The 17571-nt window shown below is 41.0% G+C and overlaps 1 protein-coding gene across 3 annotated transcripts in view; it reads left to right on the top strand.

The window, feature by feature from the left end:
* LOC117950393 (carboxyl-terminal PDZ ligand of neuronal nitric oxide synthase protein-like) overlaps window positions 1–17571 on the top strand; it is a 168071-nt gene that overhangs the window by 96582 nt on the left and 53918 nt on the right. For all 3 annotated transcript variants that reach the window (XM_034881421.1, XM_034881420.1, XM_034881422.1), the window contains 2 exons: window positions 955–1063; window positions 14221–14362. In XM_034881421.1, the coding sequence (XP_034737312.1) occupies window positions 955–1063; window positions 14221–14362 (251 nt within the window). The remainder of the gene's footprint in view (window positions 1–954; window positions 1064–14220; window positions 14363–17571) is intronic.

The following is a 17571-nucleotide window of genomic DNA, read 5'->3' as shown; positions in this document are numbered from 1 at the left end:
TGCAGTTTTATAATTATAACTTGATTATACAGTGTTGAAATACGTGTTGAGTATTGTGATCATTACCTCATCTTGAATGTTAAGAATGCAGTAAGCCGTGCACTATTCAAGCATGTGTTAGAATTGTAACATCACCATTGTAAGTGGTGGATGGTGATGTTGCAGTGGATATGACACATGCCTTCGGTGCGGGAGACCTTAGACTTAGACTTAGACTTGGATTTAGCTTTATTAATCCCTTTGGGATGACTCCCGCAAGGAAATTAAAGTTACCAGCATCCGATACAGCATGAGAATGAGAAAAAACAAGAATACAACACAAAAACACAATGATCATAATGATCAACCTGGGGTCAAATACCACTGCGATACATCACCCAATGTACACAGGAATTCCTTGTCGCTTTGGATAAAAGTGTCAGCTAAATGACATATAACACACACTTCACGCAAACACTCAGAAGGTGAGGATAGCAAGAACAGAAGAGAAAGATGAGGCTATATACAGGGCCAGGAATGTCTTATTGATCTTAATGTATATTCTGAGATGACATGTTTTCAACTGATTCGCATCAGGAATATAATGTCACACAGATTTTGTTTTCCTTTTTTTAAGTCTACTAGACGTCTGCAACAATGTCCAGAATGTTTAAAGATTTCTAACAATATCCACTCCTTGTATTTAGACGGTGTGTACTTACTTACCAGTTAATTTTGTCTAACAAGCACTTCCCCCCCTGATCCAATCACAACTTTATTTTCCCCATTTTGAGCCTGAGAGCTCAAATTTGGTCTCATGTGTTTGGATTATAACAAACTTAAAACAATGTTTATTTTTTGTCACATTGAAACCTCAGAGAAATAAGCTGGGTGCCTATTTTGCATCTTAAGATACATTTCGAAACGCTGGCAGGCTCCGATTCTTTTTCTGACCTATTTTATTCTATCTTTCAGGATATTCTATGTGTCTCATGACTCCCAGGATCTGAAGATTTTCAGCTACATCGCCAGAGACGGACAGAGTAATGTCTTTCGCTGCAATGTCTTCAAGTCCAAGAAGAAGGTAAGAAAAAACATCCAGTTTTAAAGCTTTAAACCTTGGAAGCCATTAAATACCTCTGAAATGTTAACTAGAAGCAGAGCCTGAATGGAGACAAAGAGCTCACTCAAGTCGAGTTCAAGTTCACCTTGACATTATTGAGGTGTCCATGAGCAAGGCATTTAACGCCAACCTGCCTGAATGCGGTAGCTCAGTTACCAACACTCAGTATCAGACCGTGGTCTTTTTACATATGCACTCCAGTCCAAAGTAGGGCTGTCAACGGATATTCTAAATTCAGGAGCAAAGAAGAAAATTGCACAAAGACACTAACGTAAATCTTTAACTGCAGAGACAACGAGAGATTTCTGTCTGTAAGCGCCAACGCCAATATCGTCAGGCCAAGAGACTCGGGTGGTTCTGATCAAATAACGAGCCGGATTACCGCAGTGTACTCCGCATCATGTCTGCCTCACGCACGCTCCAAAGAGAGAAGGGGAGAGGGCTAACGTTAAAGTGTTGAAATAAATGTTTCTGGGGCACTTTGGGCCTTTATTTTGAAAGGGAAGTTTAAGACAGGAAATGGGAGAGGAACGGGGAATGACATCCAGCAAATGGCTGCAGATCGGAATCAAACCCTAGGCTGCTGCGGTAAGGCCTGGGCCCAGAAATTAAGTTTTATGTATAAAGGTTTTATTTTATTCATTTATTTTTTTAATGTGTCCAGAAGTACATGTTTTATATTTACAGTAGTAGTTAGTTGTCAGTCTCACATTGTATTGTACGTTGTATAATTAATTTTGAATTTAAAACTAATTTTGAACATATTAGAAAAAAGTCTTTTCACACTGCTCTTGTGATCAAGACGGTTATTGAATAAGTCCATCACACTGTTAGTTACCGGTATTCGTCGACCTAACAAAGGTTATACTACATATTATAGGAAATAAAAAGACTCACTAGATTTATTAGAGCTTTCTTAACTAAATTAGGTTTGCCTAATTGACTGATGCACAGAAGATGAGGGAATAAAGCAATGGATTTGTGTGAAGAAAGTTAACATTTGTGTTTTTTTTCTTCATTATTTCATATTGCATTAGTGAAGGGAGTAGCTATGACCAACTCCTCAAATGAAGTTTCACAGGCTGATAGTTTTTTGTATTGTTTGAGGCAGTTCCTCCTCATAAATCAAGTCACTGCCCGAGCCACTTCCTGACAACCTCCAATAAAGAGACACCCGGGTTTCCAGCAGCAATAATTCCTCCTGGCACCATAGGCTTGTCAGTGTTTAAGGTGTGGGGGACAGGTTACATACCCATCTGGGGTGGACTCGTTGCTGCAGGGCTGAGCTGAGAAGAAAAAGTAAAAGAACAAAGTTAGTTAGATAATGTGCTCCCAGTTTCCACTGGAGCTTCCAAAAATATTCCAGGACTTCCTGGCTAAGTTACGGGGTAAGCCGGGTGAAGCACAGAGTGCCTCATTACCTCTTACACACACACACACACACACACACACAGACAGGTTCCCGGCTTAATGGCCCCAGGGCTAGTTGCCCCAGAGAATCTTGATATGCATCACTTTCCATTTTGTCACACTTTTTGTGTGTGTGTGTCTGTGTGTGTGTGTGTTTCGGCAATATTTTGGTGAACACCGTTATGTTTTACAGTTACATCACATTTAATAATGTCTGGATAGTATTTCTAAACATTTACAAGCTCTAAATACTCTGGGAACCTGTTCTTCTACTCTATGGTTAGATTGAGGAGGTTTAAACTGATTTGTCCGTCCTGATATTAACGGTGCTAACCCTAGACTTGCCTTCTGTTTCTATGGTGAACTTTGAAGAATTGCTTTGCTGAAGTGACACGTTGCCTGTTAATTCCAGCTTGTTGTAGACAGCGTTGCTGCACACTTGGCACTGAGACAGGAGCCGGTTCCCATTTGCCCACATTTTGATGCTAAGCTTTCTGTTTTTTTCACCAATGACCGCTGATTTCTTCTTTTCTTTGTCTCTTTCTGCCCTTTCAGTTATCGGTCTGGGTGAACCATTGTACACCATTTTGTTCTTCATGTATAAAACAAAATAACATTAGTAAAGAGGAGATTTCGTTACCTTAACGCATTGTAGACCTTTTAGGCATATACTGTAGACCGATTTGAGACATCTTCCTACCCAGTCAAGCTTTGGTTGCAGACCATTCCAAACTTTTGAACTGTAAAGTATGTCAAATAAAAAATCCAAGTGTGAGAAGATGTAGAAGATTAAACAAGACAAAAAGAAATTGAATCTCTTGGCATAATCAAAAAAGAGCGGGCATAAACATCCTTCACAAATGTCATCGTAGCGGGCTGTGGTTTTGTGTGTGTGAGTTTTGACGTGTGGAATGCTGTGCGTGGAAGGTGAGGTAGAAGATTAAGCAGACTATATTTCCCTCTTAACTACCAGCAGTGAAAGTTTGGCTGCACTTTAGATCACCGTTGCATAAAAAGGCTTTAGTGTCCTATCACTGCTGAGACACTGAGACAGGCTATCTCTCTCTTCCCATTCTAACTCATACTCTCTCACTCTTCCCCCTTCTTCCTCTGATTGACTGTTTAAAGGAAGCTAATGAATGACCTGGCCTTTATTATGTAGAATTGAATAGAGAGTGATGGAGCCGAGACTGGGGAGTGTTCATCAGAATACTGAATGCTGCCTGGGCAGAGAGGTCAGCGCGTGCTTGTGTGTGTGATTGTGTTTGTGTATAACCCTGTGAAATGATTGTATTTTAGGATGGTTTGTTGGATTGAAAGAGGCCATTTTAAGAGAGAAATAACAGGCAGGGAAGGGTCAGAGTTTCAGAGATGGCAATGTTGGTCTGTGATCCCCCGACCTTTCCTCTGGTAACAATACTAGGTTGGTGGATTTGTGCCTCATACTTTGGTTTATGACCAACAGTCTGTAACATTCATATCATCCTTATCATCCTAGGCTCCACTAAACTAAGGTGGCCATCATGGTAAACATGTTACATGTTAGCATTGAGGCTGCCGGTTGTGTGCCTGTAGACACACTCATACACGCACACACACCCACACGCACACACCCACCCACCCATCCACACACGCACACACCCACACACACCCATACACACACACTATCCAGTCAGAGTTCTCATTTGGAAGCTAGAAATATTGAAATCCAGAGGGCAGAATGCCATGAGTCTCCTTATGGTTCTGTCCACCCTGGGGTTAAATTTACAGTCTTTTAGTGCTATGGCTATTAAAGCCAGTCCAGCTCTAGAAAATATCATGTGACCGTATAATTAGACCTTCTGTCTAATCTTTCTCCTATATCATCACCAATGATGCAGAAACGCCTAACAAGCCAAGCATGTAGGGAGTCATGCATGAAGATAATAAAATAACGGATAAAAGCTGGTTGTGGCTTTTTAAACGTGATAATGGACTACAGCACAGCACATCCCTTTACCGCTGCTAAATGGAAACCTTGCAGCTGGCAGCTGATGTTGTTATTGTTATAATTAAAATAATTGGCCGCATGATTTCCATTTCCATTAAGCACTCAACACCAACAGGATTACAATCCAAACCAATAATGGGTTAAAAATAATCCGTTTTGGGTCATTTATCTATTTTATTTATCTGTGGGTTATGGATACAGACTCATCTGCTTGATGAGATGGAGAGAGAGTTGTGCTGTTAGTGGAGTTCTCTCTCAAACCGTATGCTGTTGTTCGGTATCGACTTATAGCTGTTACAGCCTTGGGCGGCGATGACAAGTTGAATCTTCTGCCTTTGAGGATGATTGCAATGCCAAAATAATAATGAAATGTATTATAAAGGGTTTTGCTGAAAAAACATTCTTTGCTCCTAGGTAATTACATTGGAAAGTACTGTGTGAGCTGCAGCAGAAATAAAGCCAGTTTCAAGTCATATTTTGTGGTAAAATCATGTTCTAAGTAAGGCTGCAGCTCTAAATCATTTTAGTAATCAAGTATTGTACCCATTATTCCATTGATTAATCGAGTAATCAGATAAGACATACCTAGTAAGAAAAAAACTAGTATTGCAGTTTATTAAAAAATAAAGAAAACCTGTCATTTTATATTTACAAAAGACAGGTTTCCTTTAGAAAAAGCAACAGTTTTATAGCCAAATTCCATGACCCTTAAAAAAAAAATAGGTTCTTGGTGGCCCTTAATGTTAATCTTTTTCACCCACTTCCACACTGGATATGAAAAAGAGCTGTTCACTAAGCCGAGGGTAAATGTGACGGTTCAGAGCTTATAGGAGGTCCAGGCCTCTGTTCAAGGGGCCACATTTTCAGGAGGTTTTCCACTTTCCAAAAACTTTCCAAACTTTCTGTCGTTTTCTCTCACCTGTCTCTTCTCTTAGACCCCTCACAATTTTTGCTGTCTTCCTTCAACTGTAATCTGTGCCGTCAGCCTTGTGTCCACAGAAGGGTCAGCCTAGTGCGCTAGTAATAGTTCTCAGTGCGGAAACACAGTGAGCTATACACCGTTACACGCTTCGAGGATTTTTTGTAATCAAATTATTTGAGTTATTTGAGGATTTATTACAATACACAAGGGACAGTATGCACCCAGTCTTAAAGGTCCCATGACATGGTGCTCTTTGGATGCTTTTATTTAGACCTTAGTGGTCCCCTAATACTGTATCTGATAAAATGCAGCCTTGGTTCAGAATTAAAGCCACTTGAGCCAGTCTCACGTGGAGCTTTCCTTATTATGTGTCATTTCTGGCACATACTATAAGGTGGAGGAGTGGAGGATGAGGGTGTAGCCTTGACCAACTGCCACTTTGCTCGTTTGAAAGCCATGATGTCTCTCTCTCATGACACGGGACCTTTTTTATATCTCAGCAAAGACAATGTATTAACATAGTTGGGCTGAATGAAGCTCCAGAAGATGACTAAGGATCAATTGTTTTATCATTGACATTGAGGAGTGCTGATATAAAATGTAAAAAAGACATGGCTATTTCCAGACACCCATGAAAAGGACTCTCAACACAGCTTGGTTAAGATAATTGGATTTAATAGCCTTTAAGCAATTGCTATTGAATATCCATATCTCTGTGTCAAGGCTGCCATACTTTTACTGCAGAGACAAAAATATTCCACGATGGAACAAGTCATTGCATCTACAGTGTAGGTGGGTTTGTGTGTTTGCTTCAGATTGCTTCTTCCCAGGTACTCCATACCCGCAGTGTGATACATTGATCATGAGTCAGTGCTGAGATGTAAACACAGGCTGAAGTCAGTAGCGGCCCTTTTTTATTGGTCATATACAGCTACAGTTTAGTTTTTAAAACAAGTGCCAGCTCTGTCTCACACAATCCCTGTCCGTCTTAACCCCCAGTGTTTCTCTTGCTGTGGCTCTGTTTACGACCTCCTTATCCAGCCTCTGAACAGGGACAAAAACGTTACCTGCTGCCAGCTCAGTTGTCTGTGCAGCTACACCTGAACCCTTTCCCTGATAGTAATCCACCATCGTTTTCTGCACCTTCTCCTCCTGTGGCCGGCTCAACAGTCAATCACAGGGCGGATAGACGTAAGCTGTTTTCTCATATGAACTCCAAACAAGGTCCAAAGGATCAGGTCCCGACATTGTCCAAAGTTACTTTTTAACACATGTAGCACACAACAGGAGATTGTCCGTCTCAGATGTGTTACTGGAAATAATTGGTTGAGGTGAAGGGTGGTGCAGGGTAGAGCGTGCAGGAGACAGGACATGATGCTGATTACTCTGCGGAGCCGATTCATAATTTGGTCACAAACAACCTAGTCTCTTGCTGTTTCTTGTATTCTTGTATTTGAATTAGACGGCAGCCCTTACCTGCAGAAGTTCCCGAATCTTGTCATCTCTAGTTAGACATTTTTGTTGTTGTCTTTATATAAACGGCCTTTCTTCTTCACCCTCAGGTGTGTGTTTTTTCCGGTTTAGTGCGAGCCAATAGTAAGGTCATCATCACGCCTAGTCGCTGAATGAACTTTGCAGTAGGGAGCTGGCAGAGTAAAGTCCGTTGGACATGTCTGTGTTTAAATAATGTCTAAACAATTTCAGGTTTTCAGTGAATTTGTAAAAGGGGCTATACAGTACAACATTTACACTCATATTCACACCTATGGCTCATTTAGCATCGCTGCTGTATGGCTTTAAAAAGTGCAAGGAATCTGAAATTTTGCTGAAGTTTATTCAGTTCCCACTTGATTTATTTTATCATTTTCAACAGTAATCCCCAAAATGTATTTTTTATTTGAATGAGTCAGTGTACCTCCGCCAGCTCTTCATCACTACCCTCCTTCGGACAATGGTTTGGGCCCTAAGAGAGGAAATTAATTAAATGATATTGGCACCGAAATGCTATTCAAAGGAATCCAGGAAAGGAGAAAGAAAATACAAATAAATAAATGGAAATGTAACTTTTTACTGGTAATTATTTAACAGATTATGTATAGTATAGAACTTAACTGCAGACTTGATTCTCTGTTGACAGCCTGATATTAACTTGTAACAGCTGACACATATGACTATGTTGACTATGTTCACTGAGCTTATGTAGTTCTGCTACATGGATGATGTATTGGCTTTTCTTTTTAAACCTCTTTTAACAAAATATACCAAACTTAGCTAAAGCAGCCATAGAAGAACTTTTGCAATTAAAACATTTGCAATGTTTAGATATTCTAAAGAAAAGAAGTCTAAGAATCAGATCAACCATGTAATACCTATATTTGATACTTGACAGTTTTTGATCTTATTCCTATGGACAGGTTTCAGTCTGTAGTAAAACACCTTTTGGTTTGAAACTTACCTCTTGCATGGCGTTGTAATGTACGAATGTGTGTGTCTGTATGGTGTGCACAGCCAGGAAAGTGAGCTAATGATCTTGAAGAGTCACTGAGGCATCATGACTTCATTTCATCACATTACTTCATGCTCTCACACTCAAGCATCCTATCCCAAAGCTGGTCATTGATTAGTACTTTTTGGTCTGATTATGTCCGTCTGTGGTGCTCCCACACACTCAGTTTGATTCCTCCCAGCTCTCCCACTAATTTCATTGAGGCAATCAAACTCAAAGGCCCGGCCATGCCCCAATCATTAGAGTAGTTAGTTGGTGATCAAGAAGCCCAAGTAAGGCAGTTAATGGGAGGAAGCAGAAGAAATAAGTAGTTCTTGCTGTAATCTCATCTTTTCTACACTATACATACCTCATGTGCACATGGATGGATGGATGGATGGATGGATGGAAGGAATTGGTATTCCTTTGTTACGTCAGCAGCTAATCCAGGCATTGCACGGAAACATATATATTAATAGAAAATAAACACCACAAATTATAGAAATTAAAACAGCTCACTACAGAAAACAAGAAAAACCTTAGCATACTGTATAATAATTAAATACACAATATAATAGACTAGAATACACTTTGAGTATTCTAAACTACTTGTACTTAAATATAAATAGAGAATAGCATACACTTTGCTTTAGGGAGATAGAGTGGGAAATAAATATGTAAAAAATCACCATGTGCAAGGTTATTAAAGGTGCAAAACAGAGTGGAGTGGTTGAGGCAGAAACTACAGAAATGGTTGCTCTGATAGTTATCAGTAGGGCAGAAATGAGGTGTTGTCTTTTGGCAACAAAGATTTTCTCCTTCGGTCCTTGTGCCTGTTAGAGAAAGAGCTCTGCAGTCTGTCTAGTAGATGGTGGAGCGATGATGGATGGGTATATTTTTGAGGGATGTGGTTAAGAAGAAGAGAGAATGATTGAATGAGCTAATCAACAGAGGAGAAAGAGGTAAGCAAGGCTTTAGTTAGAAGAAAATCCCATGCCATGCTCTCATTGTTTACCCTGCTTCTTTCTAGACTGCATTATATTCCCTTTTGTCCTTATCTTTGCTTGTGCCAAGACTTTCAAGTGGACTGCTGCACCACTGAGCCTTTGTGGGTAACCTGGGATAAATAATGCATTTTGACTGGGCCCTATTCTATAGCCACTAAGAGCCACGTTTCTGCTGCAGGGATCCAGCTCACTGGCAGCTTGATGTATAGTGAACCGAGAGATAAGACAGACAGAGAGGGTACATTTGCTTAGTTCAAGTGACAGAGAGGAAAAGTGATGGGCAGAGTGATAGAGACAGAGAGCTAGACAGAGATGGTGACAGATGTCCAACATAGGAACTAGTCCGTGTCTTTACATCAGGATATGCAGGTTTTTGGGGTTGAGTGACAAATCTCTTACTGGTCTTGTCAGCTGCCAAAATTAGAGATCCGTTGGAGAATTGGCTCTCGGTACAACATTTCTAGATACAGGACAGCCATCCTGATATAAAGTGAGTAAACTGAGAATGATTAGTGTTTTAGAAGGGACTGTCCATTCCACAATAACTAGGTAACACTCTAGACTCTGACAAGGCACAGTTATAAAGGACTTACAGTTGCCAACAAGTCCTATACAAAGCTAACAAACAGGGCCTTTCTTAGTATCTTTAACTCATGACTCTTAATGAGGGTTTTGTGATTTACCTCCTCTTTGGTGAAGAAGACGGCAGATGAAACCATTTGGTTATTGTTAAAGGAATACTGTGGTTAGGGTTAGCATGCCGGTTTGGTTAAATGATAGCAGTGTTGGTTTTTGGTGTAAGATGGGATTTGAACCACATGTCAAAGTCGCTTGTTTTGTTGCCCCAGCCTTCTTGAGAATTAGATGTTCAGACCAGAAACAGCCCTCCTGGGGCGGCCTCTAGCTCACCCAGTCCTGCAGTGGCCCGGGTTCAAATCCGACCTGCGGCCCTTTGCCGCGTGTCATCCCCCCTCTCCCTCCCCCTTTCATGTCCATCCACTGTCACTAATAAAGGGAAAAGCCTTCAAAAAATAATCTGAAAAAGAAACAGCCCTCCCACTAAAAAACAAACAAACACAAAGAGCTGGGTTGGCGGTGAGAGGGGGGTGTTGCTTCAGGCACTGGTGAGATAATGATGTATTCCAATTTGAGTAACAGATACATGAATTTCAAGATTCCTCCGACACTGAAACACTGCACAGCAGTTTATTTTCTGACAGTGTAGGATTTAGAACTCTAGAAAGGTTTCACAGCGGCAGTCCTTTTATTTGTCTTTGTGATGATCACCAGGTAACGCTTGAGATTGCAACGTAATCCATCAGGAAAGTGCCTCTGGGAGTATTTCATTTCATCAACACCTCGCCATCGTAGTCTTTCCCATTCAGAGGAAAATATGATGCAATGGTCTGTGAAGGTGGTGGTGTTGTGGCGGCAAAAGACAGAGCAAGACATGTTCTTATGATTAACTCTAATTTAGTTCTCAGTCACCTAAAGAATGTAACCAACGTAAGCACAGCAGCACTCTGTCAGGACCATTGCTAGAGTCAAAGCTGTTCTTTCTCACAGGGAAACAGGATGTGCATTAACTTCTATAATGCTTTAGAGTCCAGTGTCCTCGAAAAGAGTGGAACTGGAACAAAGAACTAAGTTCAACTCATTGGTTAATCACATCACTGCTGTCTTTAAATCCCTGCACTGGCTGTGAGTTTTTTAAGGATATATTTTTAAGATCCTGGTAATATAAATATAGTCTCACACTTGACTTTATACTTTACATGCTTCAAAGTTATGTCCCTGACCTCTGTCGTGTCCTCTCATCCACGGACGCTCTGGTGCTGCTTAAGCCAGGAACACACCGCTGTGGCTTTGCTGTGTTTGATTACCTGCTGTAACTAGATTGACACATTTGCTCGTGGCTTACAGGAAAAAAAAGAAGAGACACCGAAACTGAATCCCAAAACTGATTGCCAAATCGGATTACCAAAACAATTGCTTAGCACGTGGGCTGGCACGACCGCTTCGCTTATGAGCGCAGCTGGTATGAACTGACAGATTGGATAACATGGGCGCCGGAATTAAAAAACAATCTGCGGCATGGGGCTTCGCCGCTCTTGCGCGTCCAATGTATTTTGCCATTACTGCACCAAAGATTAAAGACTACGGTGAAGCAGCCTGCTGCAGTTTTTTACAAAAGCATGATGACAAGACACTCTTGTTTTTACTACTTCCCACCTAACTTCTCTTCAATTTTAAAATGTAAAAAAAAAATCGGACCTATTTTCTAAAGGGTTCCCGCTTCCTCCGTGCGTGTATTAATTCAGTATTTCCCGATTGACATTCTTTGTGTAAAGTTGACTTCTTCCAGACCTCTCTACTAAAGCCCACTGCTGGGTTTGTGCTCAGTGGCAGGTGTTGTTCTAGTTGGATGTTAGGTGGGATTAAGACTGAGGGTGCCATCTTCTTCATCAATCTGGATGTGATGGGTGCAGATGAACAGGTTGTTATAAGACAGAATGGGACTGGAAATCACAATTATCTTAATTGTTGATCAATCCGTATTTTCTCCATTAACTGTGTAGTTGTCTGGTCTATAAAATGTCACAAAATGGGGAGAGATGCCAATCAGTGTCTCCCAATGCCCAAGAGGATGTCCATAAATGTCTTGTTTTGTCCACAGATTAAAGGTATTCAGTTTAATGTCATAACAGAGTCAATAAAACATACCACCTAACCAAAATACTCCCATTTAAGAATCTGGATTCAGAGAGTTTGTTAGATTTATTGTTGGATTAATGGGTTAGTCTTTGCAGCTCTATGACAGATGTTAGGTTATCTGCTCTGAGGTTACTGTAAAGTTACATTTTGGGCTTTTGGCAGTCAAACCTTTTTAAGGGACTAATTAAGATTAAGAGTCAGGTGGCCGAGGGGAAGAAAGAAAGCAACTCTGTGCACAGCATAGTGTTTGATTGTGTGTTCCCCAATCAGAGTCAGGGGAACCTGAGCCCTAGGTGTTTTCACTGTGTTCAATAACACCAGCATCTGTTATCATCCCGTTTAACTGCCTCCAAAAATCATCTTCAAAGGAAAACACACGCGTTGGCTGTCATGCTGAGCACCAGCATGGGGTAAAAAGACATGAACGAATGAAAGAAGAAGGGGAGGAAGAACAGGGGGGTGATTAATGGATGGAGGTAATGGAGAAGAAGAGAACAAAACAGCAAGCTGAGTGAGTCTGAGGAGGAATAAAGCAAATGGAGGACAGAGTAAAGGATAAAAGAGTTCCTTCAATAATGTTGAAGGACAGTATGGACAGTATATTTATCTGACCACTTACAGCAAAAGAAAGGGCAACATTGTTTTGTGTATTTTTTAAATCAACTTAGTTTATTTTGTATTTATGTTTGCTCATAAACTCATAAATTGCTCTGAAGCCAAAATTATACTGTCCACGTGTGTGAGTTTGTGAATATCTTCCTGGGTCTGTGTGACGTAAATGTCATCATCCGAGGGTAGGGCCTACACGTGTGGAAACTCCGCTTTGCAAATGTGCGTTTTCCTATAGGCATACCCCACCCTACTCTTCCTCTGACTGGCTAGTATGTTTTGCCTTTGTTGGTTAAGTACGGAAAAGGATTAGGGCCACTGGTGAAAAAATTATGTGAGTTCTGACTTTATTCTTAATCTCAGAATTCTGAGAATAAAGTCAGAACTCACATAAATCTTTCACCAGTTACTCTAATCCTCTTCCTGTGTTAGGTGTAGGCACAAGGAGTGAGATTGATAAGCAGCTCGAAGCAGCTAAACCAAGGATGCCTACTTTTGGTTTAGGTCTAAAATCTTTTTGGGCTGTGCCCCCATTGTTTTTACCCACCATGGCATTTGACGTGCTCTTATTCTCTACTTAATTTGAAAGTGCTGCAAAATCCTAACCGTAGTGGCTAAAAAGTTCTTAATCTGAGTTTTACAGCAATGTAAAGCCCAGTGCTGTTAGACTTCCCTATTAAATTACATACGCAGGTTTTATCTACAAAGAATTATGGTATTCTTCACTATTTATTTTTTGCCGATGGGCTTCAATTCAGATCCATTTTGGCCCTACATATGAAAGAATTTGGATACCTCTGGGATAAACAGACCGACTATGCACCTGAGGGGTCCACAGCTGTCCGTGTACGCAGCAGTAGTAGAACGGAGCCTGAAGGCTGTCAATATTAAACGGTACAAGTTCTTTTGAGATCTGGACACAAATTTGTTTTGCTGACAAAGTGCTTTGTCTCTATGGAAACAACATCAGCAGTAAATGAAGCTGAAGCAGCATACTTTGATAGAAAATAAAATAATAATAATATATTACACTGTGAGTACAGTAAGACTGAATCCACACCCACCACGGTACAGAAAGTGAACACGTTTGGAGTTTTTCTGACCTGCAAAACCTTCTGTGGAGTGAAGCCATGGCCCGCCAACTCAGAATCCAGTTTGAGTTATTAATGTAACAGGAAACCCAGATGTGCATAATACATTATATTTCTCATTTGATATCAAGCCTGGGGTAATGTTCTGATACTGGACTTTAGGCTTGTCCAGAGTTGATAACCTGGACTAGGATGGACTGGATGACTGCATCTGTTCTGCTCATTCATCTTATGGTGTGTAGTGTGTGTAGAGGCTAGGGTTCAGTGCTTCAATATGCCATCTTTTCTGCCTCCACACCTCTCTGATCTGACATGTCAGACAACCTAAGTCATCTAAGTTGTTTCCCCTTGACCTGCCTTTTCAGAGCAGGAATGAAATACATAATCAGAGGCATTCTGTTATTTGCACTGGGGGACAAAGTAAGGATCCAATCAGTCCAATCAGTGGACAAAGTAAGGATCCAATCAGAAACATTAAACACAGACTTCATTGTGTAATATCATCAAGTGACGTTGTGGGACTCTGTGACCTACACAGATCATTTGAAACTCTCATTCTCTGCCTATTGTGTCTGTTTGAAACAAAATGTTATGTTACTTATGAAAATCTACTTTAGTCGAAAGAACATTCTAGTAGTACATCTATACTTCGATATATTATGGAAAAATCCCCTGTCACATTAGAAGTGATGGCTCTGGTTGGTTTAAAAGAACTGGGTCACAGGATAAAAAAGAAAACTACTTAAACTTAGAAATATTAAGGGGAAAAACACACACAATCCCAATACTGCAATGTTTAAACTTAGAAAAAATCACAATAGTTGTTCAAGTTGTGTTCTGAAAATTACAACTCCATTTCTTTCTTTGTCTTTCTCTCCCCCCCACCCAGAGCCAGGCCATGCGTATTGTTCGGACAGTGGGCCAGGCGTTCGAGGTTTGTCATAAACTGAGTCTGCAGCACACGCAGCAGAGCGCAGACGGACAGGAGGACTGCCACAGCGAAAAGAACGGCAACGACTCCTCTTTCACAGGTACACACACACAAAGATCAACATGCACCTGCTACATAGTCAGCATCCCACTTTAAGTGGCCTGTAGTGTTTGTAAATGTTCAGCAATGCTGCTTTGCACTCAGGGGAAAATCCTGTTGGTTCACCTCTATTTTATCTGATGTTGGGATCTGTGCTTACTGCTTGTTCACTTCTAATTAAATACTTTAGAAGAATCTGAAACTTGAATATTTTGTGCAGGAATTTGGAATTGTAATCAAAAGTTGTTGCTGTACTGGAGAAGCTCCTTGAAGGTTGGTGAAACGAAGTCTGTGTTGAATAGAAAGAATGAAAAACCGGTATAAAGTATCTTCATTTTGTTGTTACACCTCGATCCAAGGTTGTTCTGGTATTCCTGCAGTGTCACTGAACACTGATGCACATTTCAGAGGGCGGAGGTCAAGAAATATTTCTGAGGGCCAGAAGTTATGTATTTTATTTACTTTCTTTACACTTTCAAACAGCTGTTGATTTAAGAGATGTTAACGCAACAGGACACACAGATGCTTATATGCAATAGAGAAAATACACAAGTAGGCAGATGTGTGGGTGGAGTTGATGTAACGGTTCCAGGTTCAGTATGTCAGAGTGCAAACAGGGAGTGCTAAAAATGGGTCTAAAATAAAAAACAAAAGAATAAAGTGTCTGAAAAGGAGACTCCAGGATCCGTTTAAAAAAGAAGAATAAAACATACCAAGCTGTATTTCTTTACAGACTTTGGGTAGGATTGTAGGGTTTCTGGATTGGAATAGAAAGGAAGGGGAAGCCAGGATCCATTCGTCCCTGTGTGAGGAAGGTTTCAGCCCAGTAGTGTTGCAGAGCATACCTTATCCCTTTAGATAGATAAACCAACAAGGAAGGAATGGTATTTTTAGGTCATGGAAAGAAATATGGAACTGTATCCACAAGGCTGTGCTAAAAAAAATTGACCAAACACACAGTCATATGCTGTCAGATAGCACACACAGATTGTATTGTATATATACACACACACACACACACACACACACAGATACAGAAGTGCCTGCTCCTGCTTGCATTGTGCCCAAGTTGGCGAGCAGGAGAAGCCGATGGATGTCATGGATGAGTCAACCCAAAGAAAGAAGGCAGCACACAGCAACATTGGCGGGCTGAGCGGCTTTTATCCGCTGCCTTGTGCCTGGCCAGGATGGCTTCACTGCAGCCCAGGGACACGTGGCTCTGAGAGGGGTCTGAGAGGACAGACACGGGGATTCAGCAGTTGGAAGGGTCCACGATCGGAACTCTTTCACACCCTCGTTCCAGCCATTACAGCAGCCAGCGCTGGGCTCTCTCTTCTCCCCCCCTCCAGAGCTGAGAGTGGCAGGCCGAGGTACCGTTATCTACACATCCGCCTTCCAGCCCTCCAGAGACAAGCTCTCTTTCACATGTTGATGAGCCCAGTGATCACCCACACACTATAACTGTACATCCACACATAATGGAAGGGCCCCACACGCATACAAACTCAGGCCTGTACACACACACACACACCCTCACACACTTGCTGTCATGCTATGTTAAGCAGCACAAGAGCCGTCATGCACAGCCAATAAGCTTATCTCAAAAACTAATTATCATAGCAAAGAAGGGAAAAGGGAAAGAAGAGGGGAAGATATCGGATTAGAAAGGGAAAGCTGGAAGAAAACACGGAGAGTGAAGGGGAGGAGGAAAAAGAGATGGATATTAGAGGAAAAGGAAACTTTGGATCATGGAGGATGGGAGTGAGTAAAGAAAAGATCCAATCTGGAAGTGAATTTGAGAGGACGAGATGAGAACTGGGTTGAATCTACGGAGGAAATGTGTTTTGTTCTCAGAAATATTTTTATGTGCAGAGTTTCCGAACAATTGTACAAAGTGCTGCAACATCAAGTGAACAGTTTAATCAAATCAACAATAAAGAACTTCTTAAAAGTGGCTTACATGACTGCAACTAATAAAGCCCACTCACTATAAAATAACGCCAAACTGTGAAGTAGTACCTTTACAGTTCACATTAGCATGAGACATAAGCAATGTTTCCAATAAAGTTCCATTTAAAAATAATATTCAAAATGCCAGGAGTTTAAATGAGGCAGATCATTTTACTTTAGTAATATATTGTTATAGCTTATTTTGCCATCCATGCACCAGAAAGGCCTAGTCGGGAAAAAAGGTCAGACAGGTTGCATATTGGGATAAAAGATTGGATTACATGTCATTTAGCTGACGCTTTCATCCAAAGCAACTTACAGTTGCTGTATATCAGAGGTCGCACGCCTCTGGAGCAACCAGGAGTTAAGTGCCTTGCTCAGGGACACATTGGTTGATGTCTCCCATACTAAAGGCATGTGTCATATCCACTGCGCCATCACCACCTTACTATATTGGGCAGTTAAGATATACTAACTATATATACTATATATAGATATAACTTACTTTATTATTTTGACCTTTGCTGCATGACATCTCTCTGTCTATTCCCATGTTTCCTGGTTATGTCCACTGCTAACTTTGGAATGAAGAAAAATATATAAAAACTATAAATCCACTAATGAAGGACCAACAGCAACAACAATATGTATGAAAACACATAACCTACTGGATACATTTAAAGTCTGTTGTCAAAAGTACCTCATATCATTCAAAATAGCTCCAGGGTTTAGCCAAAACTTTATTTGTGATTGAAACATTTACAAAACCATTACATAACTTGTTCAGGTGGATATATTTTGATATGTGTCTCTTCACACAAGGAACTGTGTCAATTTCTTCTAACTGATTTAATGACAATTGACAACTTCAACTAAGGACAGCAAGTGAGGGCAGAGAAGGGGTGAAGTTGGACAGGAACAGGAAGAGGAGGATCAAGGAAGACAACAGTGAAGAAAACATGTTAGCAACAGAGTGCTGGAGGAAGGACAGGACAGCACTGACAGCTGGGTAGAAAGTAGGAGGAAGAGAGAGAGTAGTAGAGCTGGCAGCAAGTAATCAAGCACAAGGTTTAAGTGGAGGGGGAGGACAGCACTAAGAGCAGGGTGCACAAAAGGATGAAGGGGAGTATGCATGGAAGTGGAGGGGTGAGGATGTGGGATGGACAGTGAAGGGGAGGAGATGGAGAGGAAGAGGACACTACAGCAGTGAAGGCAAGGCAAGGCAAGGCAAGGCAGCTTTATTTGTAGAGCACATTTCAG

Source organism: Etheostoma cragini, chromosome 9 (genome assembly GCF_013103735.1).
Source record: "Etheostoma cragini isolate CJK2018 chromosome 9, CSU_Ecrag_1.0, whole genome shotgun sequence".
NCBI lineage: Eukaryota > Metazoa > Chordata > Actinopteri > Perciformes > Percidae > Etheostoma > Etheostoma cragini.
The sequence above is the reverse complement of the archived record's forward strand: the minus strand, read 5'-3'. Positions and strand labels throughout refer to the sequence as shown.